Below are 26,505 nucleotides of genomic sequence, written 5' to 3'. Positions count from 1 at the left end.
GCGGGACCGGGCGGGGCGCGGCGGGCTCGGGACGCCCGCCCCGGGGGACGGCTCGCGGGGAGCCGGGGGCGGGGGGCGCGGGGCCGGCACCGGCGGCGGGCGGGCGCTAGGACCCGGGGGACGCCGGGCACGGCGGCAGGGGGCGGGGCTCCTCGAGGCCCCGCCCCCGTTGCCGCGGCAACCGCGCACGCCGCCACCGCCCTGCCGGCGCGGGTTGCCCCCGCCCTTTTCTCGTGACGTCACGCCGAGCGGGCGCTCCGATTGGGCGCGGCGGGCGAGCCGGAAGTGCCGCGGCGGGCGGCGGGGGAGGGGGGCGCCGGGATGGCGGCGGCGGCGGCGGCGGCGCGGTGCGGGCGGGACCCGTGCGGCGCCCTCTGCCCGCTGCTCGCCTACCTCAGCGTGGGCTATGCCGACTACGCCGTGCTCGCCCACGTCCTGCCGGGGCCCGCCCTCCGCGGCAGGTGGCGCCCGGAGCCGGCACCGGGCGGCACCGGGGGGGACTGGGGAGCACCGGAGGGCACCGGGAGGGAACCGGGGGGAACCGGGAGGCACCGCGGGGAACCGGGAGGGCAGCGGGTGGGCACCGGGGGGCACCGGGAGGGCAACCGGGGGGCACCGGAGGGCACCGGGGGGCGCTGGGAGGGCACCGGAGGGGAACTGGGGGTCACCGGGTCCGGCGTCGCCTCTCCCTGCCGGTCCCTGGGGCCGTGGGGTCCCCCCGGGGCCGCTGGGTCCTCACCGGGGGTGCGGGGCCGTGAGGTGCCCCCGGGGTCCCCACTGGGGTGCGGGGGCCGTGGGGTCCCCCCGGGGTCTTGGGTCCCTCCCCCCTCAGGGTCCCGAGTCCCCGGGGTTCGGGCCCTGCGAGGTCTCCCCCTGGGCGCTGGGTCCGTGGGGTCCCCGGGGTCCCCACCGGGGATATGGGGGCTGTGGGCGCCCCCCCGAGGGTCCTGGGTCCCCGGAGTTTGGGTCCCAGGCAGGTCCCCGGGGTGCAGGGTCCCTGGGGTCTCCCCAGGGTTCTTGGTCCCTTCCGATGTCTGCGGGGCGCGGGGTCTGTGGGGTCCCCGTGGTGCTGGCGCTGCCCTGACCCCGCTCCGTCCCCCCGCAGCCCGTGGTGCCCGTTCCACGCCGTGACGTTCAACCTCATCGTGCTGCTGCTGCTGGCCTGCCACACGCGCGCCGTCTTCGCCGACCCCGGTGAGCGCCGCCCGCCGCCACCCCCAGCCCGTCCTTTTACCGGTACCGGACTCCCGGTGAGGTGAGGTGAGGTGAGGTGGGTGCTCACGGCCCCGCGCCGCCCTCCCCGCCGCCCCCCCCCCCCCCCCCCAGGCACCGTTCCCCTCCCCGGCACCGCCATCGACTTCTCGGACCTGCGCAGCGCCGCCCCGCGCAAAACCGAGCGGGTGAGCCCCCGGGGGGGGGTTGGGGGGGGGCAGCCTCGGGCTTGGGGGGGGGCTGAGCGCTGCCCCCCCCCCCCCCCCCAGAGCCCTGAGGAGTGGACGGTCTGCAGCCGCTGCGAGGCGTATCGCCCCCCCCGCGCCCACCACTGCCGCGTCTGCCACCGCTGCGTGCGCCGCATGGACCACCACTGCCCCTGGTAGGTGCCCTGGGGACCCCCCCGGGACCCCCGCCGGTCCCCGGGGACCTCGCCGGGATCCCCCTCGGGTCCCCAGGGGACGCTCCGAGGAGGGGGCAGCGAGGTGTCGTCGTGCTGTCTGTCTGTAGGATCAATAACTGCGTCGGGGAGTTAAACCAGAAATATTTCATCCAGTTCCTCTTCTACGCCGGTAAGCGGTGGCTCCGGGTTTGCACCGGGGGGGGGGTGGGGGCTCCCTGGGGGGGCTCAGCCCCGCGGCACCGGGCTCCAGCTCGCTGCTCACCGCTCGCTCCGTGCCAGGGCTGGCCAGCGCCTACGCCGCGGGGCTGGTGCTGGTCGCGTGGCTGGGGCCAGCGGGAGGAGACGGAGCCGAAAACCACGTCCAGACGTGAGTGGGGGGCGGCGGGGGGGGATGCCAGGGCTGTGGGGGGCTGCGGGGGGGAGGACCCAGGGCTGCCCCACGTCGGCGCCAGCCCTCGGCCCCACGCTGCCCCCCCAGCGCCCACTGCATCGTCCTGCTGCTGGAGTCCCTCCTCTTCGGTGCCTTCGTCACCGTCGTGTTCTACGACCAGGTCAGTGGGGGCTGAGCGGGGATCGGGGCGCTGCGCAGGGCGGCGGCGGTGACGTCCCTGTCCCCCCCCCCTCCCCCATCCCGTCCCAGGTCGTGTCCATCATCACGGACGAGCCGGCGCCGGAGCAGCTCCGCGGCCGGGGGCTGAAGGAGGCGAAGCGGCCGCGGGGGTGTCGCGCCAAGCTGGCGCTGCTGCAGGAGGTGTTCGGGAGGGGCTGCGTGCTCGGCTGGCTCTTCCCCTGCAGCTGCGGGACCCCGGCCGGCCCCGCGTACACCCCCCTGCCCGCCTGCGACGTCTGAGCCCCCCCCAAAACCGCCGGGGGACGGCAGCACCCCCACGCCTGGCCACCTTCCGCACCGTGGGGGGGGACTCTGCCGCCCCAAAACCTGGGCGCCCCGGGGAGGTCCCGTCCGTGCACCCGGGGGTGCCAGACGCTGCGGGGCACCAGGTGTGGAGGATTTTCGGGGGGGGCTGGCACCCAATAAAGTTCCTTTCTATGGAAGTCTTGGTGCAGGAGATGGGTGCTGGGAGGGCTGGGGGGGTCGACGCAGCCCGGCACCCCCGCCAAGAACCACAAAAACAGCGAGCGGGCTCCATAAATACCTTTAAATAACCCCCCCGCCGCGCTGCGGGTGGCTGAGAGAGACAGGGACCACGCGGGGGGGCCCCCGAGGCCAGCCCGGGGGTGGGGGGCCCCGCTCTGCCCGAGTTGGGGCTGAGGTAGACACACGGGTGGGTGCCCCCGCGGGCAATAAATAACCAAATAAATAACCCCAAGCGCTAGGCCTGGCGCCGGCGGTTCCGCAGGATCGCCAAGATCTCCGCTTTCTGCTTCTCCCACGCCGCCGCCGGGCGCAGGGGGGCGAAGAAGCTGTACTTCAAGCGGGGCGGGCGCCGCTCGTCCACCACCAGCGCCTGCAGCACCAGCGGCTCGCGCAGCGGCCCCCGGCACGCCAACGTCTCGGTGGCGGCCGTGGCCCCGCTGTAGCGCAGCGTGACGCCGCCCGCCAGCGTCACCGTGCTCTCCGAGGGCACCAGGACGTAGCCGCCGTTGAGCAGGGAGCCGCCGGACGGCTGCCGCAGCGCCAGGTAGATGCTGTCACCGCTGTCACCGGCGTCACCGCTGCCCGCCGGCGAGCCCTGCCGCACCAGGAGGTGCGTGGCGCCCGCCGGGATGGTGACCACGTCGTTGTAGCCGTAGCTGTGGGGCAGTGATAGCGTTGGAGGGGGTGGCAGGGGGGGAACGCCGGGCACCCGGGGGTGTCCCCCACGCTGCCACCACCCTTGGGTGCTCACCGGGGCTTGGTGAAGACGCCGGAGACCTTGGTGCAGGTGGAGCCGTCGCCGCCGCACACCATGCACTTGTCGAACCTCTTCTTGGAGCCGATGACGCGGTCGCAGCCGGTGGGGATGCAGCGGCCCTGCACGCACACCCCGGTGCCCTCGGGCGAGCAGGGCGTCCCGTCGGCCACCTGCGGCACAGACGCCACGGCCTCAGCACCCCGGGGTGCCACCGTGGGGAGGGGGACGCGGGACGGGGACGCTCACCCTTGGCTCCAGCACGTGGTAGTAGCCCAGGCTGCGCGACTGGCAGGTCAGCTTGCACCGGTCCTTCTCGGGGACGCCGCTGTAGCGCGGCACCCAGTCCCCCGCGGCCGGCAGCCCCTTGAAGACGTCGGGGCGATGGTTGTAGGCAGCGCACTGCTCCTCCCGGAAAGCCAGGGCTGCGGGGGGGGGGGACACAGTCAGCACCGGCGCTGCCCCCAAAACCCTCCCGGTGCGCCCCATCCCGGCCCCACTCACGGCTGCTCCCGGGACAGGCCCCGGCGTTGCAGGAGCGGAACCGGCTCCGCTCCCCCCGGCAGTAGCGGCCGCCGCTGCGGGGCGCGGGGCGGGTGCAGGAGCGGTGGGAGAAGCTGACGCCGCCGCCGCAGCTCCGCGAGCAGCTGCCCCACGGCCCCCACGGCCCCCAGGCGCCATCCACGGGGGTCTGCGAGGGGAGAAGCAAAACGTCAAAGCGCCGCCGGTGCCCGCGTCCCACCCGGAGCGTCCCGGCACTCACATTGAGCTCCTCCATGGCGGCGATGCCCACGCACTGCCCGCTCATGCAGGCTCTGCCGGGCCCGCACGGTGTGCCGTCGGCCCAGGGGAAATGCTTGGTCTGGCAAACGGCTCGCCCGCCGGCGCGGCCGCTGCACCAGAGCGCGGCGCAGGGCGGCTGCACGTCCCCGCAGTGCCGTGAGTCCACGCCGAAAGCCAGCTGGCACTGCCGCTCCACCGGGTACACGGCGCCCGGCAGCGCCGTCGGCAGCCGCAGCCACTCCGAGGGCTTGTCCAGGAGGCAGTGACCTGCGGGGAGGTGACACGGCTGCACGGGATGTCCCCGGGGATGCTGCGGGGCCGGGGGGCCGGCGGGTCGTACCGTGGCCGTTATCCAGGAAATCGGTGATGAAGCGGGCGCTGCACGGGGACCACATCTCGCCGGGCGGCACCGAGGACATGACCGGGGCCATCACGAGGCGCGAGGAGCCCGCGGGGCCGTTGAGCTCCGCGCAGTGCTGCGAGTCATCGTGCGGCATGCTGAAGATGTGCCCTGCGCAGGGACGGAGCCGTCAGTTCCCCGGGGGCTTGGCCGGGGATGGGGGCCGTGCGTTTGTGTCCCCCCCTCTGGTGCTCACCGAGCTCGTGGGCGGCCGTGAGGGCGGACTGCAGCCCATCGTCCTCCACAATGGCGCAGCTGCGCTCGGGGTCGCAGGCGGTGCCCACGTCGGCCATGCCCAGGGTGTCACACGTGGCCGCCCCACACAGGTCCTGGGGGGGTGCACAGGGCTGGGGGGGGGCATCCTGGGGCACCCAGCACCCCACCAGCACCCAAACACCCACGGGTACCCCACTAACCCTGCCTGCGCCCTGAGATCCCGGGGACACCCAGCATCCACACAACTGGTGGGGACCCAGGGATCCTTCCCAGCACCCAAAGTCTCTGGGATGAGGCTCGGGGTCCCTGCCAGCACCCAAATACCCACAAAGCATCCCAGGGACCCAACCAGTGCCCAAACACCTCGGTGGGCATCCCGGGGATCTCACCTAGCATCCAAGGGATCCTACCCAGCACCCACGGGATCCTACCCAGCACCTAAACTTTCTGGGATGGGCTCTGAGAACCCCACGAGCACCCAAAATCCCATGGACACCCCAGGGACCCAACCAGCATCCAAGCACCCGCAGGTACCCCAAGAACCCAGCCTGCACCCCAAGATCCCAAGGGTCCTACCCCAAGCACCCGAACTCCCGGGGGCAGGTCTTAGGGACCCTGCCAGCACCCAAACACCTTCAGGGGGCACCCAGGGACCCAGCCAGCCCCCCACCCCCACCCCGCAGCCCGTCCCCATTCCCCACCTGCCGTGTGAAGAGGATGGCGGTGTCGAAGTGGAGGGGACTGTCCTCGTCGGGGACGTTGAGGTCCCGCTGCCACCGGCAGAAGTTGCGGAGCATCTGGGCGGCGTTGGAGGTGGCGGGGGGCCCCGGGGTGTCGGGGCCCAGCACCAGCAGGCGCGTCACCCGCAGCTCCACGGCGTTGCCCAGGCTGCCGTGCCGGAAGGACCTGGCGGCGGCCGCCAGCACCGTCAGCAGGTACGGCCGCAGCCCCGCGCCGTGGAAGCGCGCCATCGACTCGTCCGCCACCACCAGCATCTCCACGAAGCGCGGCACCGAGGCGAAGCGCTGCCGGGGAGCGGGCGTTGGGCAGGGCACCGGGGCGGGATGCTGTCCCCCGGCGTCGGTGTCCCCGTCCCGGTGTCCCCAGCACCGTGCCACCCCATGCTGGTGTCCCCCCAGCACCGTGCCAGCTCACGCTGGTGTCCGCCATTGATGGCTGACCCCACACCAGTGTGCCCCAGCACCGTGCCAGCCCATCCTGGTGTCACCCATCACTGTGCCAATGTCCCTTGTCACTGTCCCATCCCGTCCCAGTGTCACTCATCACCATGCCAATGTCCCTTATCGCTGTGCCAGCCCACACCAGTGTCCCCCAGCACTATGTGACCCCACACCGGTGTCCCCCAGCACCGTGCCAGCCCACCCTGGTGTCACCCATCACTGCCAATGTCCCTTGTCACTGTGCCATCCCTTCCCAGTGTCCCCCAGTACCACGTGACTCCACACCAGTGTCCCCCAGCACCGTGCCAGCCGGTGCCGGTGTCCCCAGTCCCCGGCGCTGCTGTTCCCACGGGTGCCAGCCCGTGCCCTGTCCCCGTGCGCCCCTCCCCGGTGTCCCCCACCCTGCAGGGTCCCGGCCGTCCCCTGGGGGTGCTCGTCTGGGTCGCATCCCCCCGAGCCGGTGCCACTCCCGATGTGTCCCGATACGTCCCGATACGTCCCGATATGTCCTGCTGTGTCCCGATATGTCCTGATATGTCCCGATATGTTCCAATGTCCCGATATGTCCGGCTGTGTCCCGATATGTTCCAATATCCCGATATGTCGCGCTGTGTCCCGATATGTCCCGATACATCCCGATACGTCCCAGCCCCCCGGTCCGTCCCATCCCGGCCGTACCTTGGCTCTCCTCGGGGCCGGCTCCCCCCGGGGCCGCGGCTCGGCTCCCCCCGGGGCCGTAACGGGACAGGCGGGACCCGGCGCGGCCCCGGTGGCGGCGGCGGCGGCGAGGAGCGCCAGGAGCGCGCAGCGCATGGCCCGGGGCACCGCGTCCCCGGCGGCTCTCTCCGGTTCGGCGGCCGAGCCTGCCCCCGCCGCCGCCTTTTAACGGGCGGGGAGGCGGCCCCGGGACGGGGGGGGGGGGAAGGGGGCGGGGGGGGAAACCCGCGCTGCCCCCCCCGGGAGGTTCCGGGAAGGCTGAGCCCGGCCGGGGCCCGGCAACGGGGAAGCCCCGGGAACGGGGGCTGCTGTGCCAAGGGGGGGGGGGCGTGGGGCTGGGGACCCCCGGAGCATCCCCTGCCCGCAACGCCCCGCTCCTCCGCGTCCCCCCCGGCCCGTCCTGTCCCTTCTGTCCCTTCCTGTCCCCCCCATTGCTCCCTATTCCCTCCGTCCCATCCCGTCCCCTCCATTGCTGCCCGCCCCCCCATCCCATCCCGTCCCCTTCGTCACTCCCTGTCCCCTCCATCACTCCCTGTCCCCTCCTGTCCCCTCCATCCCATCCTGTTCCCACGCGGGTCCCTCCCGGCCCCCTCCCCGTGTCCCCCTTTCCCGGCAGGGCCCCCCACGATGTGTCACACTGCCAGAGTCACCGCCTGGCCCCCGGCCCGGCCCGGCAAGACAAGGGCCGTATCCTGCTTCCTCCCTTCTCGTAACCAGGGCTGAGCCCAGCCACCCTTCCTGCCCCAGCACCCCCACCCATCTCGGGGTGCCCTGCGTGGCCCAGGGGTGCCGTGGTGCCGGTGCCGTCCCCGCTGTCCCCGGGAGAACAACAGGGTGACGCGGCCCCGCACAAAGGGAGCCGGCGGCACCCGGCGCCGCCGCACAAAGGGCCTCTGTGCCGCGGGGTGCTGGGCTGCACCCACGGGACCCCCCCGGCACCCAGAGCCTGCAGCCGGCACCAGCACCCATGCGTGCCCGGTAGCGCCGCTGGGACCGGGAGCCCCCCGGGAGCCCCCCAGGAGCCCCCCAGGAGCCCACCGGGAGCCCACCATGGCCAGCACAAGCAGAATTCACCGGATCCAGCATCCGGGGGGGGGGGGGGCTGGAAGCCGCTGGCAACCCCCGGCTCCAGCATCCGCCGGATCCGGCACCTGGCACGGCCGGCGTCCCGTGGGCTCCAGCATCCGCCCGGTTGGGCGTCCGGCACGGCCGGCGTTCCCAGCACCAGCATCCGCCGGATCCGGCATCCCGCACGTGCAGAGTCCTCTGCCTCCGGCATCTGCTCCAGCACCCCCAGCTCCAGCACCCCCCCAGTTCCACTGCCCTCAGCTCCAGCATCCTAGTTCCAGAACCCCCAGTACCCCCGGCTCCAGTACCCCCAGTTCCAGCGCACCCAGTTCCAGCACACCCAGTTTCAGTACCCCCAGCTCCAGCACCCTCGGCTCCAGCACCCCCAATTCCCGTATTCCCAGTTCCAGTCCCAGTGTCCCCAGTTCCAGCATCCCCACCTCCAGCATTTTCCAGTCACAGCCAGACCCACGCACGAATGCCCCCAGCACACACACGGGGCCAACACACGCGGTGCACACTCACACACACCGGTGCACGTGCGCACAAAAACCACACCATCACGTGCACACACATGCATATACACACGTGTGCACCCCCAAACACACCAGTGCCCGCCCGTCACACGCCTGCACCCGCAAACGCACACGCGTGTGCACGGGGACACGGTGGCACCGGGGGCACCCTCGGGCTCTGGGAGCTGCTCAGCGCCGCGGGAGCTCCTCCTGGGTGGGATCCAGGCGGACGCGGGGTGGCCAGCGGCCAACATCTGGCCGGCATCGCGGGGCCGCCGTGACTCACGCGGGGTCGGGGACAGCCGTGACGACCCCGAGCGGACGCTGGCGTCACCGGGGTCGGTGACGCAGGATGAGGCCGCGGGAGCTGGCATGGCCACGGGGCTGGGGGAGCCTGGGGGGGGTGAGGACAGCAGGGGCACGGAGGGTGCTGGCACGGCCCGATTGTCCCCGTGTCCCCCGCAGGGAAGGCCCCTGGGGTGGGGGGGCAATTTGGGTCATGTCACGTTTTGGGGACATGGCGGGGGGGGTCCTGCTTGCCCTGCCCCCTCCGTCCCAGCCCTGCCTTCTCTGTCCCCATCCCACTCAATCTGGTCCCCACCCGTCCCCTCTGCCCCCCCCGTCCCTTCTGCCCCCCCCATCTCCCTCTGTCCCCCTCTTGTCCCCCCTCTGTCCCCTCTGCCCCTCCCGGTCCCCTCTGTCCCCTCTGCCCCCCCCATCCCCCTCTGTCCCCTCTGTTCCCCCTCTGTTCCCCCTCTGTCCCCCCCGTCCCCTCTGTCCCCTCTGCCCCCCCCGTCCCCCCTCTGTCCCCCTCTGTCCCTCCCTGTCCCCTCTGCCCCCACCCCCGACCCCCCCATCCCTGCCCCTCTGCCCGCCCCAAAGATGGCGGCAGCACCCGCGCCGGTTTCCCGGATGTTTCCCTCAGCAAACATGGCGGCCGAGCAGCCCCCACCCCCCCACCCGCCCTTCTTTTGCCCACAGTCAACATGGCGGCAACGTGGCTTCACCCGCCCTCCCCCAAGATGGCGCCCGGGCCCGACCCCGCCGCGGGGGGATGACGGCGGCGGCGGCGGCGCCTGCGCGGTGCCAAGGGCGAGATGGCGGCGCTGCGGGCGCTGCGGGCGCTGGGGGGGCTGCGGGCACCCGCGGGGCTGCGGGCGGCGGCGGCGGCGCGGCTCGGGGTGGCCCCGGCCCGGTGAGGGTGGGGGGCGGGAGGGAAGGGTCGGGGGACGGAGGGGGGGCGGGAGCGGGGGCTGGGGTTGGGGTCGGGGGTCGGGGGCCTGGGGCCTGGGGTCTGGGTCTAGGTCTAGGGTTGGGGTTTGGGGGTCTGGGGTCTGGGGTCTGGAATTTGGGGTCTGGGGTTGGGGACCTGGGATCTGGGGCCTGGGATCTGGGGGCTGGCGCCAGGGTCTGGGGCCTGAGACTGGGGTCTGGGATCTGGGGTCTGGGGCCAGGACCTGGGGTCTGGGGCCGGGGGTTGGAGGTTGGGGACCTGGGGTCTGGGGCCTGGGGTCGGGGGTTGGGGGTCAGGGACCTGGAACCTGGGGCCAGGACCTGGGATCTGGGGTCTAGGGCCTGCGGTCGGGACCTGGGGTCTGGGCTTGGGGTTTGGGGCCTGGGGGGCCTGGGGTCTGGGGCTAGGGATTGGGGGTTGGAGGCCTGGAGCCTGGGGCCTGGGGCCGGGGGTCTGGGTCAGGGGTTGGGGGTCGGGGGTCTGGGACCTGGGGTCTGGGGCTGGGGGTTGAGGGTTGGGGACCTGGGGTCTGGGGTCTGGGACCTGGGGTCTGGGATTTGGGATCTGGGGCCTGGGGTCGGGGTTTGGGGGTCAGGGACCTGGAACCTGGGGCCGGGACCTGGGATCTGGAGTCTAGGGCCTGGGTCTGGGGTCGGGGGCCAGGGTCTGGGATCTGGGATCTGGGGTCGGGGGCTGGGCCTGGGCCTTCCCGTCCCGCTCTGACCCCCGTCGGTCCCCCAGGGCCCGGCAGTGGCAGCCCGATGTGGACTGGGCGCAGCAGTTCGCCGGTGCCATCATGTACCCGAGCAGGGAGACGGAGAAGTGGGTGCCGCCGCCCTGGGACGGTGAGGGGCTGGGGGCACCCCCTAGGGCGTCGGGCTCACGGTGGGGGGGAGCCCGGGGGGGTCAGCCTCAGTAGGGGGGTGCAGGAGGAGGAATGGGGTGCCCGAGGGTCTGGGAAAGGTTCTGGGGTGGGGGTGCTGGGCACCCACAGGCTATGGAGGGTGCTCAGTAGGGTCCTGTGCCGGCCTGGGGCTTGCTGGATGCCCAGCGGGTGTCAGGCTGGGTTTTGGGGCCCCCTGAACTCCTGGGGGGGCAGTCAGGGTGCTCAGTGGGGCAGGTCCCGTCCCGCTCCACCAACACCGCGGGGCCGCAGCACTGCCGAGCTGTCTCCCTGCCTGATTCCCCTCCTGTCCCCCCGAGCAGACAAAGACCCCCCGGCCCACAAGAAGGTCTCCAGCCTCACCATCAATTTCGGGCCCCAGCACCCGGCCGCCCACGGGGTCCTGCGCTTGGTGATGGAGCTGAGCGGGGAGACGGTGAAGAAGTGCGACCCCCACGTCGGCCTGCTGCACCGAGGCACCGAGAAGCTCATCGAGTACAAGACGTACCTCCAGGTAAACGCGGGGGGCTCCGAGAGCCTCCCAGGTGCCGTTTTTTTCTCCGTCCCGCCGCGAGGATTTGGGGAAGGCGGCGGGGAAGCGGCGAGGGGAGCCCGAGGGTCTCCTTTCTGCCGGGAGGGCCAGCACACGAGGGGCTGTCCGCGGCCATCTGCCTGCAGCTGTCGAGCCGGCTGCGTCAGCGCTGCACGGGGATTTCTCTGCCTGTTGGGTTCTGTCGTGGCGTTTGTAAACAGCGCCCCGCTGATTTGGTATCCCGCCCGGATTTAACCTTGGTGCTGGCGGGAGAAGCGGAGCCTGAAATAACCCAGGGCTGGGAGAGGGGGGGGTGGGGACGACGACACCGCACGCTTGGTGCCAGCCAAAAAGCTGTCGGGGCACGTTACCCCCCTCCCTCACGCCGTGTTCCGAGGAAGGCCACCCGTACGCCTCCAGGGCTGGAGCTTTCGGGCTCCTTTTGGGGCTCCCGGGCTCCTTTCGGGGCTCACGTGCCCCCTGGGGGAGAGGAAAGCCGCCGTCGTGCTCCGAGTGCCGTGGGTGCTGGCCGCAGCCCCTCAAGGTCACCCCTTTTGCCAGGCCCTGCCCTATTTCGACCGCCTCGACTACGTGTCCATGATGTGCAACGAGCAGGCCTACTCCCTGGCCGTGGAGAAGCTGCTCAACATCCGCCCGCCCCTGAGGGCTCAGTGGATCCGAGGTGAGGACGGCCTCCTGCCTGCCCGGGGAAGGGGCCGGGGGGCTGTTTCTCCCCGCTCTGCCCCCCTCTCACCCCTCTGCGCCCCCAGTCCTCTTCGCGGAGATCACCCGGCTGCTCAACCACATCATGGCGGTCACCACGCACGCGCTGGACATCGGAGCCATGACCCCCTTCTTCTGGATGTTTGAGGAGAGGGAGAAGGTAAAGGAACGGGGCCGTGGCTGGGATGGGGAAGAGGCCGGGCAGCTGCAGCCGCCCTCGGGGCCGGTTTGAGGGGCCCGAGGCCGGCGGACGGAGCCCCCCCTTGCTCTGCCCCCCTGCAGATGTTCGAGTTCTACGAGCGGGTCTCGGGGGCGCGGATGCACGCCGCCTACATCCGCCCCGGTGGGGTTCACCAGGTAAAGGCTCCCTGCAGCCCCCCCCCGCGGGCTGGGGGGGCACCCCTGGTGGTCCCTGGTCCCACCCGGGCTGATCTCCCCGCTCCTCGTACCCAGGACCTGCCCCTGGGGCTGATGGACGACATCTACGAGTTCGTCAAGAACTTCTCCACGCGGGTAGATGAGGTGGAGGAGGTGAGGCACGGCCGCGACGCGGGGAGAGGGGACACCGGGGAGGGAGGGACCGGCCCCATTTCCCCCCCGCCCCGGGGGGCTGGGGTCTCCCTGCTGTCCCCTGGGCATGGCCAGCGTGGGGTTGTCCCCCGGGTGGTGGCAGCGGGAGGGACGGGGGCTGCGTCGGGACGCTGCTGTGGCACCCGGGGACGGGTGGCTGAGGCCCCGCTGCCCGCAGATGCTGACCAACAACCGCATCTGGAAGAACCGCACGGTCGACATCGGGGTCATAACGGCCGAGGAGGCGCTCAACTACGGCTTCAGGTGGGTCCCGCGGCTCCTGGGCTGCTCCTCGGGGTTGGGGGGCTGCTCCTCGGGGTTGGGGGGCTGCTCCTCGGGGTTGGGGGGCTGCTCCTCGGGGTGGGGGGGCTGCTCCTCGGGGTGGGGGGGCTGCTCAGGGCTTGCTCTGGGGCTGCTCGGGGTCGGTGCTGGCCCCTGCCTGGCTCCAGGTGCCGCTGCTTGGTGTCAGAGCAGTGCCACCGGGGGGACAGCGTGGCAGGAGCTGTGACACCGTGTCCTGCATGGCTTTACCTGCCTGCTGTCCCCCAACCCTTCTGGGAGGCCGTGGTGCGCGCAGGCGAGGAGCTCGTGGCCCCTTTCCAGGTCCCCTCGGTGCAGAGCCCTTCCTCCTGCAGCGGGGTCCGCTTTGGGACTTGGGGTGGTGCTTCGGTCCCCCTGCTCAGCCGCTTCTCTCCACGCAGCGGGGTGATGCTGCGGGGCTCGGGGATCCACTGGGATCTGCGCAAGACCCAGCCCTACGACGTCTACGACCAGGTGGAGTTCGACGTCCCCATCGGCTCCCGAGGGGACTGCTATGACCGGTACGTCCCCGCGCCCCGGCCGGCCGCTCCCTTCCCAGCACAGCACCCACGCTGAGCACCCCCCTCTGCCCCCCCAGGTACCTGTGCCGCGTGGAGGAGATGCGCCAGTCCCTCCGCATCATCCTGCAGTGCCTCAACAAGATGCCCGAGGGGGAGATCAAGGTGGACGACGCCAAAATCTCCCCTCCCAAGCGGGCGGAGATGAAGGTAAAGGCCTGGCCTCCTGCCAGCCCCCCAGTTCACACCGGGGACCCCCCGAGCCCAAAAAAACGCTCCTAGGGGAGGCAGGGGCTGGCACCGAGGAGACCCAACGCTGCCCGGCCTCGTCCTCCTACACGCCCGTCACCGGTGGGCAGGACACGGGCGGCCCCCGCCTGCGCCCAGCCCTGATGGCGGCCTCTCTCCGCAGACCTCCATGGAGTCCCTGATCCATCACTTCAAGCTCTACACCGAGGGCTACCAGGTGCCCCCCGGAGCCACCTACACGGCCGTCGAGGCCCCCAAGGTGCCCTTCTTGTGCTGTTTAAGGGGGCTGAGCCCTGCCTGGGCTGGCACCCAGCTTGGTCGGGGGTGTGGGAGGAGGGTGGCGGGCGCCAGCAGGCGCCGCGATGCCTCTGGGGACATGGCGCTGCTCTTGTCACCCGGCGTGTGAAGGGCACAGACCTTGCGGCTGCTCGGACACCGCACGCATCCTGTCCTGGCCCAGGGCCTCTTGATGCTGTCTGGGGCTGGACGTGGCAGCCGCAGCCCCCCGCAGTGTCACCAGCTCTGTCCCCGTGTCCGTGCAGGGCGAGTTCGGCGTTTACCTCGTCTCGGACGGCAGCAGCCGCCCCTACCGCTGCAAGATCAAGGCGCCCGGCTTCGCCCACCTGGTAGGGGACTTGGGGGGACCGGGGGGGGCCAGGGGGAGCCTGGGGTGGCCGCATCTGCCCTCCGAGCAGCGCCAGCCCCTTGTGGCCCTGCTGCGAGGCCGCCTGGGGGCCAAGTGACATCTGCAGGGACCTGGCTGTCACCTGCACGTCCCCATCCCCACCGGGCGGCTCGGCTGGCGCCGGCTCTGTCCGCAGTGAGCTTTCTTCCCCCCGAGCCCCGGGTCGCAGCTTCTCGTGCTTGAGCCTCGGAGCTGGAGCCCGCTTCCTCTCCCCGCCGATAGCTGACCACTTCCTCCAGCTGCGAGCCGGGGCCGTGCCGCTGGGGGCCTGGCCTGAGCCGGGGGGGGGGCTGCCAGCAGGGCCCCGCTCCGGAAGCCGCGGCCCCAGCACCGCCGGCAGCTGTTGGACGAAGGCAGCCGCGCCTCGAGGCTCGTGCCTCCGGCTCCTGACCGCAGCGGGCGCCTTCCTGCCGGCTCGATCTCCGCGGGATCGAGCGAATCGAGGGGGCACGGGACGGCGGGCGGCGCGGGGCCGGGGGGCAGCCCTCGAGCGAAGCTGGCCCCATCGCACCGCGGGGCAGCTCGGGGCTGATGCGTGTCTCTTCTCCGCTTCAGGCCGGCCTGGACAGGATGTCGCAGGGCCACATGCTGGCAGACGTCGTGGCCATCATCGGTACGTTTGCACCGGGGGCTCCTGCACCCGCGTGAGCCCCTGGGGGGGCTGGGGAGCAGGGCTCGGTCCTGCCCTCACCTCCCCATTCCCTCCCTGCAGGCACGCAGGACATCGTCTTCGGAGAGGTGGACCGGTGAGGCGCTCAGCACCGTGCCTGGCCCCTGCTGCGTGTCCTGCTCCGTGCCCGGGCTGCCCCGGGCGCTCCCCCTGCGCCCCCCGTGCTGCCCCTCCCGATTTGAGTCAAATAAAGGCTAAAACAGGTTCCAGCTCTGCGCCTCTGTCTCCGCGTCAGCCCTTCGCTGCCAGAACCGGGTGAAACCCCACTCCTCTTCCCTTTCCCACACCAGGCTTGCGGTCGAGAGCTTCCCCTTCCCTCGATGTCAGGCCCGTGGGCACATCACCCTCTCCAGGAGGATCCTCCCTGCTTCCCCAGCCCGGGGGCCACTTCTTGAGGTTATTTTTTGCCCTTCTGCCCCCGCCGCCCGCGGGTTTGCACCCAGCTGGGGCTGGCGACGCCTCTCGGAGCTCCCCCGTGCCAGGGTGGCATTTGGGCACGGGGAGGGTGGCGGCTCCTGGGGACAAGCCAGAGGGAGGCTCGGTGGCTGGACGGGGGCTGGAGGAGGGGAAGCGGTGGCGGGGGGGTGGGCACAAGGGCGGTGCGAGCTGCTGGGGAGGAAAGCGCTCGCCCTGCGGTCGCTGACTCCAGCGCAACACCCAGCCCTGCCGACCCCGCCGGCCGCGGCCCTGCACCTCCGGGTGCCGGCAGCGGGTAGGGACCGGGCACGGGGACCGGGCTGGGGGATGGGGACCAGGCTGGGGGGGGGACAAGGGACGGGGACCTTGCTGGGGGTGGCCGGGGGACAGGGGAGCAGCTGGGTGGGTGCGTGGGTGGTGGCCTGGCTCGGTCAACGCTGTCCTCGCCCTTTGGGATGAGCCAGGATCCATCGAAAGCACCCCCCGTGGCTCTGCTGGCAGCCCTGGGGACAGCGGGGTGCCTGACGGGGGGGGAGCTCTGCCCTGTCCCCCACCCGGGGGGCACCTGGGGGCTCACCGAAGCCGTCGGAGATGCGACGTCGGCGCCGCTGCGGTCCCCGGGCACGCAGAGAAGGATGGAGCTCGGAGGTGGCGCAGTCAAGCTCGGGGTGACCGGGACACATGCAGGATCTGGCCCGGGGTGTCACGGCCCCACTGCCCCCCCCCGAACCCCTGTCCTCGCTACGCAGAGACGCCGATGGAGCCGGAGCTGTGCTACGTGCTGGACGCCGTCCTCTTCCTCTACGGCATCGTCCTCACCATCCTGTACTGCCGCCTCAAGGTGAGCGCCGCGACCACCCGGGGGCACGGCTACAGCCCCGCTTTTGGGGCTGGACCCGTCCGCAGTGGGATCCCCAGGGCTCTGGGGGGGTTTTTCCCCCCCCTCGGAGGTTATTTTGGGGATACGTCTCGGGCTGACCCCTTTGCCTCCCCGCAGTTCCTGGCTCGCAGAGCATTGCAGAGCGCCTCCAAAGCGGCCAAGGAGGTAAAGTCCCTTTGTCACCTCCGGTGCGAGGGGACAGCGGCCTCACGGCCCAGCCGAGGTGGGGGGGGGCACTGGGGGCCGGGGTGGGCTCCGGGGGTGGGGACCGGTGGCGACCGCCCGCGTTCTGCGCAACGCTGGGGAGGGAAACGGGGAAAAATCTGCGGGGGGCACCCAGATGTGGTGGGTGCCGGGGGGGGAGGAAGTGAAAGATCCTAGAAAATTCGCCGTTTCTGGGGCCGCTCGCAGGGGGAGGGGGCTGCGGGGGCGGGGAGCCGGGTGACCCCCCCCTGCCCCCCCCCTCCCAGGGCAGCTCTTTCTCTTTCTCTTTCTTTTTTTTGCAGCAGAAAGAAGAAGCCATCTACACCGTAAGTGCGTCCCTGGGGTGCTGGGGGGAGGGATAAATCCCATGGGGTGCCCCCGTCCCGTGGGTGCCGGGTGTTTGGGGGAGGGGTAAATCCCATGGGGTGCCCCCTTCCCGTGGGTGCCGTGGTTCGCGGGGTGCCTCACGTCCCTGGGGTCCCCACACCCACCCCAGCAGCTACCCCAGGGCCCCTCCTGGGGCACCGTTTTGGGTGGAAAAATCACCAATATTGGGCTGCAGGTTTGCGTGGGGGGGAGGGCAGGCAAACCCGTAACCCCCTCTCCTACGGCAGGGGCTCAGCACCGAGAACCAGGACACGTACGAGATGCTCGAGCCCAAATCCTGACCTCGTCCTCGCACCGCCGCCGTCCCTTGCCCCCATCCCAAGGGCCCCCCCTCGCCCGCCCCCCCCAGCCACCGCTCGATGCAGAATTGGAGGTTTTTCTGCGCAGGAAATGGCCGTTTTCAGCCCCAAACTGCCTCCAGCTGGGCGCGGGCCTCGCTGCGGTGCCGGGGGCGTGATGGGGGCCTGGGGGGGGTGAAGCCAGCCCGGGTGCACGGCGCCCCCCCGCTCCTGCCCCACTCCCCCCAGTAAAGCAGCACCCTGTGGAAACTGGGCACGGCGCTCACCTTAATGCCTGCCGTGGCACGGGGACGGTGACAACGGCACCGGGTGGGTGGCACAGGGGGAGCAGCACCCAGGCCGGGGGGGTAGGGTGAAAGACCAGGCGTTTTTGGGGGAGAAACGGGTATTTGTGTATTTGGGGTTCTGTACAGGGGAGGGTTTGTTTTTGGGGTGTCACGCGCAGGGGACGTTCTCGTAGCTGTCGCTGGGGACCCGCCGCAGTCCCCTGGGGCCGGTGGCACCGCGGGGCCCTCGCAGCACCGCGTAGGTGACAAACGGCTCCTGGGGGGCAGCGGGGCCCGATGGGGGCACGCGGCCACCTGCGGGAGAAGCCACCGAGGCTCAGCTTGGGGACACGGGACGTGGCGGGGGGGTGATGCGGGCGGCGTGGGGCGGGCCAGGAACGAGGACTTGTTTTCAGCCACGTCCCCACGTGTCCCCTCCCCGGCTCACGAGGTGTCCCCTTCGCCCGTACTCACCCCCTCCCTGCTCTGTGATGATGACAGCCGAGTAAACCACATCCTCGGGACACACTGCGGGGACAAAGCCGTGTCCCCTCCCGGCCTCCCCCAGCCCCACCGCAGTGGCACCGTGGGGACCGCAGTGTCCCCAAGGGCTGGCACTCACCGTTGCTGTAGTCGGGCTCCGACGTGTCCGTGCTGGGGACAGCTGGGGCAGAGGGACCCGGAGGGGCTGTGGGGTCCCTGGGGGGGGACAAGGGGACACCGAGGGGGTAGGGAACACCCTGGGGACAGGGGGTGCAGCTCGCTGGGGCAAGGTCCCCTCCCTGGCCCTAGGGCTCACCTCTCCTGGCTCTTTTTGGCCGCTGCAAAGCAAGGGGAGAGGGGACGGTGAGTGCTCCGTGGGGACACTCCGTGGCAGCCCTGCTGTCCCCAAAGCCCCCCGCTGCCCCCAGAGCACCCCCCTGTGTCACCCACCTGGGTGACGCCGGCGCCAGAGGTGCCAGCCCAGCACGGCGGAGGCAGCCAGCAGGACCAGCAGGGACGTGCTCAGCCCCCCGGCCAGGGCTGGGGACGGAGAGGGGACAAACACAGCTCAGCCCCAGACAGATGCAGCCCCCCCCCCCCCCGCCCCGTTGTCCCTGGGGCCAGATCCACGCAGCCCTTACCTTGTCCCCGCCACTGCCCCTGTCTCCGCCGCGTCACCGAGAGGGCCACAGAGGGGCTGAGCACCTGGAAGGCGCGCCGGGCACCCAGCTGGTTGGTGGCCACGCACTGGTAGGTGCCAGCGTGGCCCAGCCCCAGGGTCCCCAGGGGCAGGATGGGGCCCTCGCCCATCTCCTCCCCGTCCCGCAGCCACGTGAAGGCCACGGGCGCCGTGCCCGCCTGCACCGCGCAGCTCAGGTTGAGGCGCTCGCCCTCCGTCCCCGCCACCTCCGTCACCGCCACCTCCGTCCCCGCCACCCTCACGGTGGCACCGGCCACGGGCACTGGGAGAGGGGACGGGAGCGGGATCAGCACCGGGGAGGTGACCGGGGATCGTCCCCCGGCACGGTGCTCACCCACGACGGTGACGTGCAGCTGCGGGCTGGTGGCCGCGGTGACGCCGTTGGTGGCCCTGCAGAAGTAGTGGCCGCCGTCCTCCGGCCGCGCCGCCGGCAGCTCATAGCGGGGCCCCTGGGCCAGCGGCTGGGCCTGGCCCTGCTGGTGCCAGGAGAAGACGAGCGGCCCCGTGCCCGCCGCCACCGCGCAGCTCAGCACCAGGCTCTCCCCCGCGGCCACCTGCGCCCCGGGGGGCTGCGCCGCCAGGGTCACCCCCGCCACGGGCACCCCTGCGGAGAGGGGAGGTGGCGGGGGTGGGATGGGGAGCGGGGGGGGGGGCGGCTGGGGACAGGGGGAGGCACGGGGGGACCCAAAAGGGGTGTGGGGACCTAGGGAGGAGTGGGGGGCCTGGGGAAGGGTGGGGGGACCTGGTATGGATACAGGGAGCTGGGAAGGGATGGATGGGGCCCTGGGGGTGGATGGGGGGACCCAGGAGGGATGGGGAGCGTGGGAAGGACGGGGGATATGGGGTGCGATGGGGGGACCCGGGGTGGGATGGGGGAAGGATGGGGGATGGGGGGTGTGATGGGGGGACCTGAGGTGGGGTGGGGGGACCCAGGAAGGGATGGGGGGACCCTAGGAAAAGACAGAGGGGGGTGCTGGGCAAGGATGGAGGGACCAAGGGAGGCATGGGGAGACCTGGGATGGATGTTAGGAGCTGGGGAGCAGATGGGGGACCTGGGACAGAACTGGGGGACCACGGAGGAGGACTGGGGGACCTTGGCAGGGATGCGCCCCCCTGCCCCCCCTCCCACCCGCTCACTTCTCACGGTGATGGTGACCGGGGCGCTGCGTTTCTGCACGTTGGCCGCCTCTGCCCGTGCCTCGCAGGCGTAGGAGCCCGAGTCGGGCAGCGCCAGCGCCCACAGCAGGTGCTGGGGGGACCCCTGGGGCCCCGCCACCACCACCCCGTCCCGGTAGAAGAGGTGCCGCAGGGCGACGCGGGGCCGCAGGGGGCTGCCGCGGGTGACGCAGGCCAGGGTGAGGGCGCTGCCCTCAGGGGGGTCCCGGGGACCGTCCACGCTCAGCTCCGGCACTGAGAAGAGCTCTGGGGAAGGGGCCGAGCAGGGACGGTGACCCCGCTGCCGTGCCCCCGTCCCCGCTGCCCCCTGCCCGTGCTCACCGTGCACAACGACCTCGTTTGTCTTGGACTCTGCCTTCAGGACGCTGTACAGGCGTCCCGCGCAGTGGTAGCGGCCGCTGTGGTGCTGCTGCGCAGGGGCGAGCAGCAGATCATCCCCCTGCCCGCCCCCCCGCAGCAGCACCCCGTTGTGGAAGAAGCTCACGCTGCTCAGCGTCCTTTCCCACCAGCTCCGGCACCGCAGCACCAGCGCGTCCCCCTCCAGCACCGGCTGCACCGGCACCTGCAGCACCACCGAGTCTGCGGAGAGCGGCGGGAGCGGCGTCGCGCCGGGGCGCACGCGTGTGCACTGGGACGCACAGGGGGCAGGGGCGTGCACCGGGACGCGTCGGTGTGAGTGAGCGTGCACCCGATGCGTGCAGGGGATGTGCCTAGTGTGCATGGGGAGGCACCCACCGTGCATGGGGATGCACCCAGTGTGCACAGAGAGGCACCCAGTGTGCATTGGCAATGCACTGGTGTGCATGGGGATGCACTGGTGTGCACGTGGAGACACCCCACGTGCACAAGGGTCATGCCCAGCGTGCACAGGGCTGCCCCCACTCTGCTCCGATTGCACGAGAGGTGACAAAGGCTGCGAAGCCGAGCCTCCCGAGCCCCGCCAAGCACCCGTGGGTGCCAGGCACCCTGCCCCTCACCGTCAGAGACGCTCAGCTCGATGGAGAGGCTGAACTTGGAGTCGGACCTCTGGCACTGGATGCTGCTGCGGCCGGTGTTCTGCAGGGAGGCCTGGAGGTGGCTGGCTTTGCTCCTCTTGTTCCTGCCGCCGATGTTCCACGCGGTGGGGATGTGCTCGTCGGGGGTCCCGCAGGTCAGCGTCACCTTCTGCCCCTTGAACACGGGCGTCCAGGGGGGGTCCAGCGTCAGCAGGGGGGGCTGGGCGCCTGCAGGGGGGACACGGGGACGACAGCGTGCTGGGGACGCCGGGGGCTTGGGGACACTGGGGGCTCGAGGACTTACCTGCGAGGCTGAGGAATTGGGCTGGGAGGGAGAAGAGGCCGGGGGCACAGCGGCTGCCGTCACCGCGGTGTCCCCCAGCCCTCACTGTACCCCGTTCCTGTTCCGGCCATGGGCACCCGTGGGTGTGGGGACCTTTCCCAGGGCGGCCGGGGGGCCCAGGGGACGCAGCTGCGTCACAGCCGCCCATGCAAAGCAGCCGGGCCCTAGCAGTCACCCCCAGCTGTGCAGGGCACGGAGGCGCTTCCGCCAGCCCTGTCACACGGTCCCCATGGCCACCCCACATCCTATCCCTACGTCCCACCCCCAACATCCCGTCCCCACGTCCCCGTCCCCGCGTCCCCATCCCCACGTCCCCATCCCCACGTCCCATCCCCACCTCTCCCTGCCCATCTCGCCACCATAGCCCCAGCCCCAGCGTCCTTGTCACCGTGTCCCCATCCCCACGGCCACTTCGTCCCCGGGATGCACATCCCCACGGTGGCAGTCCCCACGTCCCCCTCTGCAATGCCTGTCCCCATGGCCCTGATCCCATGGCCCCGTCCCCGTGGTGTTCGTCCCCATGGCCCCGTCCACATGGCCCCGTCCACGTGGCTCTGTCCCCACGTCCCCATCCCTGTCCCTTCACCCCCGTGTCCCCATCCCCCTGTCCCCATCCTCACGGCCCTGTCCCCTCATCCCCACGTCCCCATCCCCGTGTCCCCGTCCCCACAGCCCCCCCGCTCCCCGTTCTGCCCCCACCATTTCCCCAGGGGTTCAGCCAGGAACAGGTGCCCCCTGCCCCCAGCACGGGGGGGCTGAGGGGACGTGGGGACACGGGGGCAGAGGGGCACGGCCTCACCGCAGAGCAGCAGCGCCGCGCTCCGTGCCATCCCCGCACCCTCGCGCTGGCAGCGGAGGCGATGACGGTGGTTCCAGCAGCGACACCCCCTTTGCATAATGCTGCTGGAGATAAGAGGGGAAGGAAGTGACAATCCCCCCCCCCCCCATGGGTGGCATAGCTCAGGGCTGCGAGCGGGTGGCAGCGTCTGGGGACAGGGACAGGGATGGGGACAGGGATGGGGATGGAGCAGGGATGGGGACCGGGATGGGGATGGGAATGGGGACAGGGATGGGAATGGGGATAGGGATGGGGACGTGGATGGGGAAGGGAATGGGGATGGGGACAAGGACAGGAATGGGGACAAGGATGGGGACAGGGATGGGAATGGGACAGGGATGGGAATGGGGATAGGGATGTGGACATGGCTGGGGAAGGGAACGGGGATGGGGACAAGGACGAGGATGGGGACAAGGACAGGGCTGGGACAGGGATGGGGACGTGGAAGGGAACAGGGATGGGGACAAGGACAGGACAGGGACAGGGCTGCCGCCAGCCCCTTCACCCGTGCACCCCGGGGTCCCCAGCACCAGTCACGGCCCCACAGGAGCCCCCCAGGGGACGCAGCACGGGGCGGCGGGGACACGGGGACACGGGCGGTGCGTCCCTCCCTGGGAGCACAGCGGGGCGACGGAGCCCAGCGGAGCAGCGAGGGGAGACCCGGCTGAGGCGGGCTGGGCTCTCCCGGCACCGGTGCGGGGGGGGTCCCGGACCCGGTCCCCCCCCCCTCCCCCCCCCCCGGTTACCCGCCCCCGGCCCCCCCCCCGGTCCCCCCGTCCCCGGTTGCAGTTCCCAGCGCGGCCGCCAGGCGGCAGCACCGAGCCCCGGGGTGTTGGCGGGGAGGGGGCGGGGCTTAATAGGGGAGGCGGGGCTTAATTCGGGGGGCGGGGTTTGGCTAAGAGGCGGTGCTTACACAGGGGGCGGGGCTCAGGGGGCGGGGCTCGTTGGCCCCGCCTCCCGGCGGAGGCGGAGCGGGGGAAGATGGCGGCGGAGCCGGGCCGGGAGCAGGACCCGGACCGGGAGCTGGAGGAGCTGCTGGAGAGTGAGCGGGGGGGCGGGGGGCACCGGGGAACCGGGGGGGTTATGGGGCACCGGGGGGGGGTTGGGGGGCACCGGGAGGGGCCGGGGCTTATCGGGGGCCTGGGGGGCAACGGGGGGGGCTGGGGGGCACCGGGGGGCACCGGGGGTCCAAGGGGGCTGGGGGGCACCGGGGTACCGGGGGGGCTGCGGGGCACTGGGGGGGGCTGGGGGGTACTGGGGGGGGGGGGCCTGGGGGTTATTGGGGGGCTGCGGGGTGGGGGGGCTGCTCTGGTGCAGTGGGGTTGGGGGAGGTGGGGGGGGTGCAGCAGGGTCTGGGGTGTTGTGGGGCTCCTTTGGGGTGGGGGGCTCCTGGGGGGCCTGAGGGGGTTTTTGGGGTGTGGGGGGGCTGGGGGTGCAGCGGGTCCTAGGGGGTAGCGGTGGGGCAGGGGGGGTTACGGGGCTACAGCGGTGCTGGGGGGCTTTTGGGAACAGGGGCTGCGGTGGGGCTGAGCGCCCTGCGGGGTCCCCTGGGGTGCGAGGAGGGATTTGGGAGCTTGGGGACTGGGGGGGGGGGGGGGCACCCCCTCACCCCCCGCCCCCCAGGCGCCCTCGATGACTTCGAGAAGGCCAGGCCCGCTGCCCCCCCGCCGCCGCCGCCCGCCCCGGGAACCCCCAGCGCCGCCTCCAAGGTGCAACGGGTCGGGGGGGGCTCCTCCCTCGGGACAGGAGGGGGGGCGACCCCCCCAGAAATCCCGTAACCCACCCCCAAAAATCCCGTAACCCCCCACCCCCCCGCTGCCCCCCTCTCCCCCCCCCCAGGAGTCGCTGTTCGCCTCGCAGGAGAAGTTCTTCCAGGAGCTGTTTGAGGGCGAGCTGGCCTCGCAGGCCACGGCCGAGTTCGAGAAGGCCATGAGGGAGCTGGCCGAGGAGGAGCCGCACCTGGTCGAGCAGTTCCAGAAGCTCTCGGAGGCGGCGGGGCGAGTGGGTGAGTTGGGGGGGGGGCCCAGCGCCCGGCCCCCCCCCCCCCCAGCGTCACCTCCCGGCACGGCCCCACGTGCGCCCCGCGGCTCGGGATTGCCGGCCCCAAATCCCCGCTGCGAGCCCCGGGGACGTGGAGGGGAGCTTGGGGGGGGGGGGTGGACGGTGGCCGTCCCCTCGCTGTCCCCTCGCTGTCCCCTCGCTGTCCCCTCGCTGTCCTCGTGCTCGGGGCCAGCACCCGCGTGGGTGCGCAGCTGGCTGGGGGCTTAACGATGCTCCCCTAATTAAATCGGGATTGCTCCATAGGGCGGCACGCGCCCCGAGCGGTCCCGATTGCACCAGCGCGGCGGTGGCGCAAGGGGGGAGCCTGGGGCTGGCCCCGTGGGTGGCACCGTGGGGACACGGGGACCTGGGCTTCGTCCCGGGGGTTGTGGGGCTCCGGGACGGGGGGTGTTCAGGGGGATTTGGGGTGTGCAGCCCCCCTCCCCGAGCCATCCCCTCGCGGCCCCGCAGGCGGCGACGCGGCGTCGCAGCAGGAATTCACCTCGTGCCTGAAGGAGACGCTCAGCGGGCTGGCCAAAAACGCCACCGACCTGCAGGTACCGCCGGGGGGGGACGGGGACGGGGGGGGTGCCGGGGGTACCCCGGCGTGACGGCGACCCCCCCCCCGCAGGGCTCGGCGGCCTCGGACGAGGAGCTGGCGAAGGCGATCGAGGGGCTGGGGCTGGAGGAGGGCGGCGGGGAGGGCGGCGTGCTGCCCGTCATGCAGAGCCTGCTGCAGCACCTGCTCTCCAAGGAGGTGCTGTACCCCTCGCTCAAGGAGATCACCGAGAAGGTGAGGGGGGCTCCGGGGGGGGTTGGGGGGGGCGGTGACCCCCCCCCTTACCCCTGCGCCCCCCCCCTTACCCCTGTGTTTCCCTCCCCCAGTACCCCGAGTGGCTGCAGCGGCACCGGGCGGCGCTGCCGGCGGCGCAGTACGAGCGGTACCGGGCGCAGCACGGCGTCATGGGGCGCATCTGCCGGCACCTGGAGGCCGAGGGGGCCGAGGACGGCGCCGGGGCCAGGCGGGAGCGCTTCGAGGCCGTGCTGGAGCTCATGCAGCAGGTGGGCGGGGGCGTGGGGACGCGCTGGGGACACGGGGACGCGCTGGGGGCGTGGGGACGTGGGGACACCCTGGGGACGTGGGGACGCGCTGCGGGCATGGGGATGTGAGGCACCCTGGGGGACGTGGGGACACCCTGGGGACATCCTGGGGGATGTGGGGACACCCTGGGGGCACGGGGACGTGGGGACACCCTGGGGATGTGGGGACGTGGGGACCTGGGGACACCCTGGGGACACGGGGACACCGCAGGGACAGCCTGCAGGACGCTCAGCCCTCTCCCTCCAGCTGCAGGAGCTGGGCCACCCCCCCAAGGAGCTGGCCGGGGACGTGGTGAGTGCCCCCCCCCCCCTCACCCCAACACCGCATTTGGGGTCCCCGCGGGGACGGTGACACTCGGGGACGTCCCGTCCCGCCCCCCCCCCCCGAGCGGCCTGGGGGCACGGGGCCAGGCCGTGTCCCCTTTGTCCCCGCAGCCCCCCGGCCTCAACCTGGACCTGGAGGGGCTGAGCCTGCCCGAGGGCAGCGGCGAGCAGTGCCGGGTGATGTGACGGGGGGGACGGGGGGACGGGGACACTGGGACGTCCCCCCCGTATGGGGACATCCCCTCCCGGCCAGCCCCCGCTCGTTAGCCTGTAATTAACGCCCTGATGAGGATGGAGGACGAGGACGAGGCCTCGTGGGACGCGGCGCGGCGCTGGACCTGCGGTGTCCCCGTGGGACGGGGACGGGATGGGGGTGGCCGTCCCCGTGGGGGCGCCTGGCCCTGGGGACGCTCGTGTCACCCCCCCCCCCCCCAGCCGTGTGGGGGCACCCCCCAAGCGGCCGGGGCGGCCCCAATAAAGGTGTTGGCAACCGCGGCAGCTCCCGCCCGGGGAAACTGAGGCACGGGGGGGGGGGGGCGGGGGGCGGTGACCCTACAGGGATGGGGGTGACCCTACAATAACATTGGGCGACCCTATAGTAACACGGGGTGGGGAGGGACAGAGGTGACCCTACGATAACATTGCGGGGGGAGGGAGGGACAAGGGTGACCCTACAATAACATGGGGGGGGAGGAGGAGGGGGGCAGGGGCGACCCTACAGTAGCACAGAGAGGACATTAGGCAACCCTACGGTAACAGGGGGGAGGGAACAGGGGCGACCCTACAATAACATGGGGCTGGGGCGGGACAAGGGTGACCCTACAATAACATTGGGTGACCCTACAATAATATGGAGGGGGGAGGGAGGGATAAGGGTGACCCTACAATAACATTGGGCGACCCTACAATAATATGGAGGGGAGAGGGAACAGGGGCGACCCTACAATAATGTGGCAGGGGGGGAACAGGAGTGACCCTACAATAACACTGGGGCAGGACATTGAGTGACCCTACAATACCACGGGGGGGGGGAGGGACAAGGATGACCCTACAATAACATTGGGTGACCCTACAATAACATTTGGGGGGGGGGGGGGGGGAGGGTGAAGAGTGACCCTACAGTAACATTGGGCAACCCGACAATAATAGGGGGGGGAGGGACAGGGGCGACCCTACAATAACATGGGGGGGGGGGGGGGGCGGCAAGGGTGACCCTACAATAACATTGGGCGACCCTACAATAACGTGGAGGCGGGGGTTGGAGAACGGGGGCGACCCCGCAATACCGCGGGTCGGCCCTACAATAACACGGGGGGTCACGTGAGGACGCCGCCGTCACGCGG

General features: G+C 71.7%; 6 protein-coding genes and 1 long non-coding RNA gene across 12 annotated transcripts; 4 read left to right on the top strand and 3 right to left on the bottom strand.

Annotated features, from left to right (window-relative positions):
- Positions 1-277: 277 nt before the first annotated feature.
- Positions 278-2,668, top strand: LOC121060737 (palmitoyltransferase ZDHHC3-like). Its single transcript, XM_040538814.1, has 8 exons — positions 278-461; positions 1,106-1,194; positions 1,327-1,400; positions 1,482-1,594; positions 1,723-1,784; positions 1,895-1,982; positions 2,094-2,166; positions 2,256-2,668. The coding sequence occupies exons 1-8, from the start codon at positions 322-324 to the stop codon at positions 2,463-2,465; spliced, it is 849 nt and encodes a 282-aa protein (XP_040394748.1). The 5' UTR covers positions 278-321; the 3' UTR covers positions 2,466-2,668.
- Positions 2,213-25,778, bottom strand: LOC121060742. Its single transcript, XR_005814911.1, has 3 exons — positions 25,375-25,778; positions 15,607-15,615; positions 2,213-2,223 (listed from the first exon to the last, which is right to left on the bottom strand). It is a non-coding gene; the product is annotated as an uncharacterized LOC121060742 (long non-coding RNA).
- On the bottom strand, positions 2,763-8,105 carry ADAMTS4 (ADAM metallopeptidase with thrombospondin type 1 motif 4). 2 transcript variants are annotated; one of them, XM_040538804.1, is made up of 9 exons: positions 6,724-6,886; positions 5,566-5,889; positions 4,845-4,977; positions 4,589-4,759; positions 4,229-4,515; positions 3,970-4,156; positions 3,715-3,890; positions 3,463-3,638; positions 2,763-3,367 (listed from the first exon to the last, which is right to left on the bottom strand). In XM_040538804.1, exons 1-9 carry the CDS (start codon positions 6,856-6,858, stop codon positions 2,947-2,949), a joined length of 2,010 nt encoding a protein of 669 aa, XP_040394738.1. In that variant the 5' UTR covers positions 6,859-6,886; the 3' UTR covers positions 2,763-2,946. The 2 variants fall into 2 exon arrangements, with proteins under 2 accessions (XP_040394738.1, XP_040394737.1); XM_040538803.1 differs by lacking the exon at positions 6,724-6,886 and adding an exon at positions 7,914-8,105 and having other exon boundaries at positions 3,970-4,515.
- NDUFS2 (NADH:ubiquinone oxidoreductase core subunit S2) lies at positions 9,415-14,913 on the top strand. The gene is made up of 14 exons (XM_040538808.1): positions 9,415-9,540; positions 10,321-10,424; positions 10,786-10,976; positions 11,556-11,676; positions 11,765-11,877; positions 12,000-12,074; positions 12,171-12,248; positions 12,466-12,551; positions 12,989-13,108; positions 13,186-13,315; positions 13,518-13,613; positions 13,897-13,980; positions 14,595-14,652; positions 14,752-14,913. The coding sequence occupies exons 1-14, from the start codon at positions 9,443-9,445 to the stop codon at positions 14,787-14,789; spliced, it is 1,392 nt and encodes a 463-aa protein (XP_040394742.1). The 5' UTR covers positions 9,415-9,442; the 3' UTR covers positions 14,790-14,913.
- On the top strand, positions 15,300-17,149 carry FCER1G (Fc fragment of IgE receptor Ig). The gene is made up of 5 exons (XM_040538819.1): positions 15,300-15,421; positions 15,876-15,967; positions 16,124-16,171; positions 16,513-16,536; positions 16,825-17,149. Exons 2-5 carry the CDS (start codon positions 15,884-15,886, stop codon positions 16,876-16,878), a joined length of 210 nt encoding a protein of 69 aa, XP_040394753.1. The 5' UTR covers positions 15,300-15,421; positions 15,876-15,883; the 3' UTR covers positions 16,879-17,149.
- Positions 15,635-21,770, bottom strand: LOC121060731 (Fc receptor-like protein 2). 5 transcript variants are annotated; one of them, XR_005814910.1, is made up of 10 exons: positions 20,821-21,155; positions 20,499-20,744; positions 19,483-20,100; positions 18,287-18,949; positions 18,096-18,185; positions 17,962-17,983; positions 17,785-17,861; positions 17,637-17,690; positions 17,163-17,477; positions 15,635-15,788 (listed from the first exon to the last, which is right to left on the bottom strand). XR_005814910.1 is itself a non-coding variant. In XM_040538799.1 (10 exons), the coding sequence occupies exons 1-10, from the start codon at positions 21,753-21,755 to the stop codon at positions 17,332-17,334; spliced, it is 2,181 nt and encodes a 726-aa protein (XP_040394733.1). In that variant the 5' UTR covers positions 21,756-21,770; the 3' UTR covers positions 17,253-17,331. The 5 variants fall into 5 exon arrangements, 4 of the variants coding, with proteins under 4 accessions (XP_040394733.1, XP_040394736.1, XP_040394734.1 ...); XM_040538799.1 differs by lacking the exon at positions 15,635-15,788 and adding an exon at positions 21,659-21,770 and having other exon boundaries at positions 17,253-17,477; positions 20,821-20,988; XM_040538802.1 differs by lacking the exon at positions 15,635-15,788 and adding an exon at positions 21,659-21,770 and having other exon boundaries at positions 17,253-17,477; positions 20,821-20,841.
- PEX19 (peroxisomal biogenesis factor 19) lies at positions 22,607-25,660 on the top strand. Its single transcript, XM_040538813.1, has 8 exons — positions 22,607-22,739; positions 23,321-23,406; positions 23,537-23,702; positions 24,209-24,294; positions 24,369-24,530; positions 24,623-24,799; positions 25,086-25,130; positions 25,274-25,660. Exons 1-8 carry the CDS (start codon positions 22,679-22,681, stop codon positions 25,346-25,348), a joined length of 858 nt encoding a protein of 285 aa, XP_040394747.1. The 5' UTR covers positions 22,607-22,678; the 3' UTR covers positions 25,349-25,660.
- Positions 25,779-26,505: the final 727 nt, after the last annotated feature.

The sequence above is a fragment of the Cygnus olor genome, chromosome 28 (genome assembly GCF_009769625.2).
Source record: "Cygnus olor isolate bCygOlo1 chromosome 28, bCygOlo1.pri.v2, whole genome shotgun sequence".
Taxonomy (NCBI): Eukaryota; Metazoa; Chordata; class Aves; order Anseriformes; family Anatidae; genus Cygnus; species Cygnus olor.
This window is presented reverse-complemented; position numbering and strand designations above follow the sequence as displayed.

Coding starts and splice junctions, on each gene's coding strand:
- LOC121060737 (XM_040538814.1), top strand. CDS start 322: ATGGCGGCGGCGGCGGCGGCGGCGCGGTGCGGGCGGGACCCGTGCGGC. Junction 462..1,105: donor GGGCCCGCCCTCCGCGGCAG/GTGGCGCCCGGA, acceptor GTCCCCCCGCAG/CCCGTGGTGCCCGTTCCACG. Junction 1,595..1,722: donor ATGGACCACCACTGCCCCTG/GTAGGTGCCCTG, acceptor GTCTGTCTGTAG/GATCAATAACTGCGTCGGGG.
- PEX19 (XM_040538813.1), top strand. CDS start 22,679: ATGGCGGCGGAGCCGGGCCGGGAGCAGGACCCGGACCGGGAGCTGGAG. Junction 23,407..23,536: donor CCCCCAGCGCCGCCTCCAAG/GTGCAACGGGTC, acceptor CCCCCCCCCCAG/GAGTCGCTGTTCGCCTCGCA. Junction 24,295..24,368: donor AAAACGCCACCGACCTGCAG/GTACCGCCGGGG, acceptor CCCCCCCCGCAG/GGCTCGGCGGCCTCGGACGA.
- FCER1G (XM_040538819.1), top strand. CDS start 15,884: ATGGAGCCGGAGCTGTGCTACGTGCTGGACGCCGTCCTCTTCCTCTAC. Junction 15,968..16,123: donor TCCTGTACTGCCGCCTCAAG/GTGAGCGCCGCG, acceptor GCCTCCCCGCAG/TTCCTGGCTCGCAGAGCATT. Junction 16,172..16,512: donor CCTCCAAAGCGGCCAAGGAG/GTAAAGTCCCTT, acceptor TTTTTTTTGCAG/CAGAAAGAAGAAGCCATCTA.
- LOC121060731 (XM_040538799.1), bottom strand. CDS start 21,755: ATGCAAAGGGGGTGTCGCTGCTGGAACCACCGTCATCGCCTCCGCTGC. Junction 18,950..19,482: donor GGTCACCATCACCGTGAGAA/GTGAGCGGGTGG, acceptor CCCTCTCCGCAG/GGGTGCCCGTGGCGGGGGTG. Junction 17,862..17,961: donor GCCAAAAAGAGCCAGGAGAG/GTGAGCCCTAGG, acceptor GTCCCCCCCCAG/GGACCCCACAGCCCCTCCGG.
- NDUFS2 (XM_040538808.1), top strand. CDS start 9,443: ATGGCGGCGCTGCGGGCGCTGCGGGCGCTGGGGGGGCTGCGGGCACCC. Junction 12,075..12,170: donor GCCCCGGTGGGGTTCACCAG/GTAAAGGCTCCC, acceptor CCTCGTACCCAG/GACCTGCCCCTGGGGCTGAT. Junction 12,249..12,465: donor GGGTAGATGAGGTGGAGGAG/GTGAGGCACGGC, acceptor CGCTGCCCGCAG/ATGCTGACCAACAACCGCAT.
- ADAMTS4 (XM_040538803.1), bottom strand. CDS start 8,009: ATGCCGGATCCGGCGGATGCTGGTGCTGGGAACGCCGGCCGTGCCGGA. Junction 4,978..5,565: donor CCATCCTCTTCACACGGCAG/GTGGGGAATGGG, acceptor GCACCCCCCCAG/GACCTGTGTGGGGCGGCCAC. Junction 3,368..3,462: donor GGCGTCTTCACCAAGCCCCG/GTGAGCACCCAA, acceptor ACTGCCCCACAG/CTACGGCTACAACGACGTGG.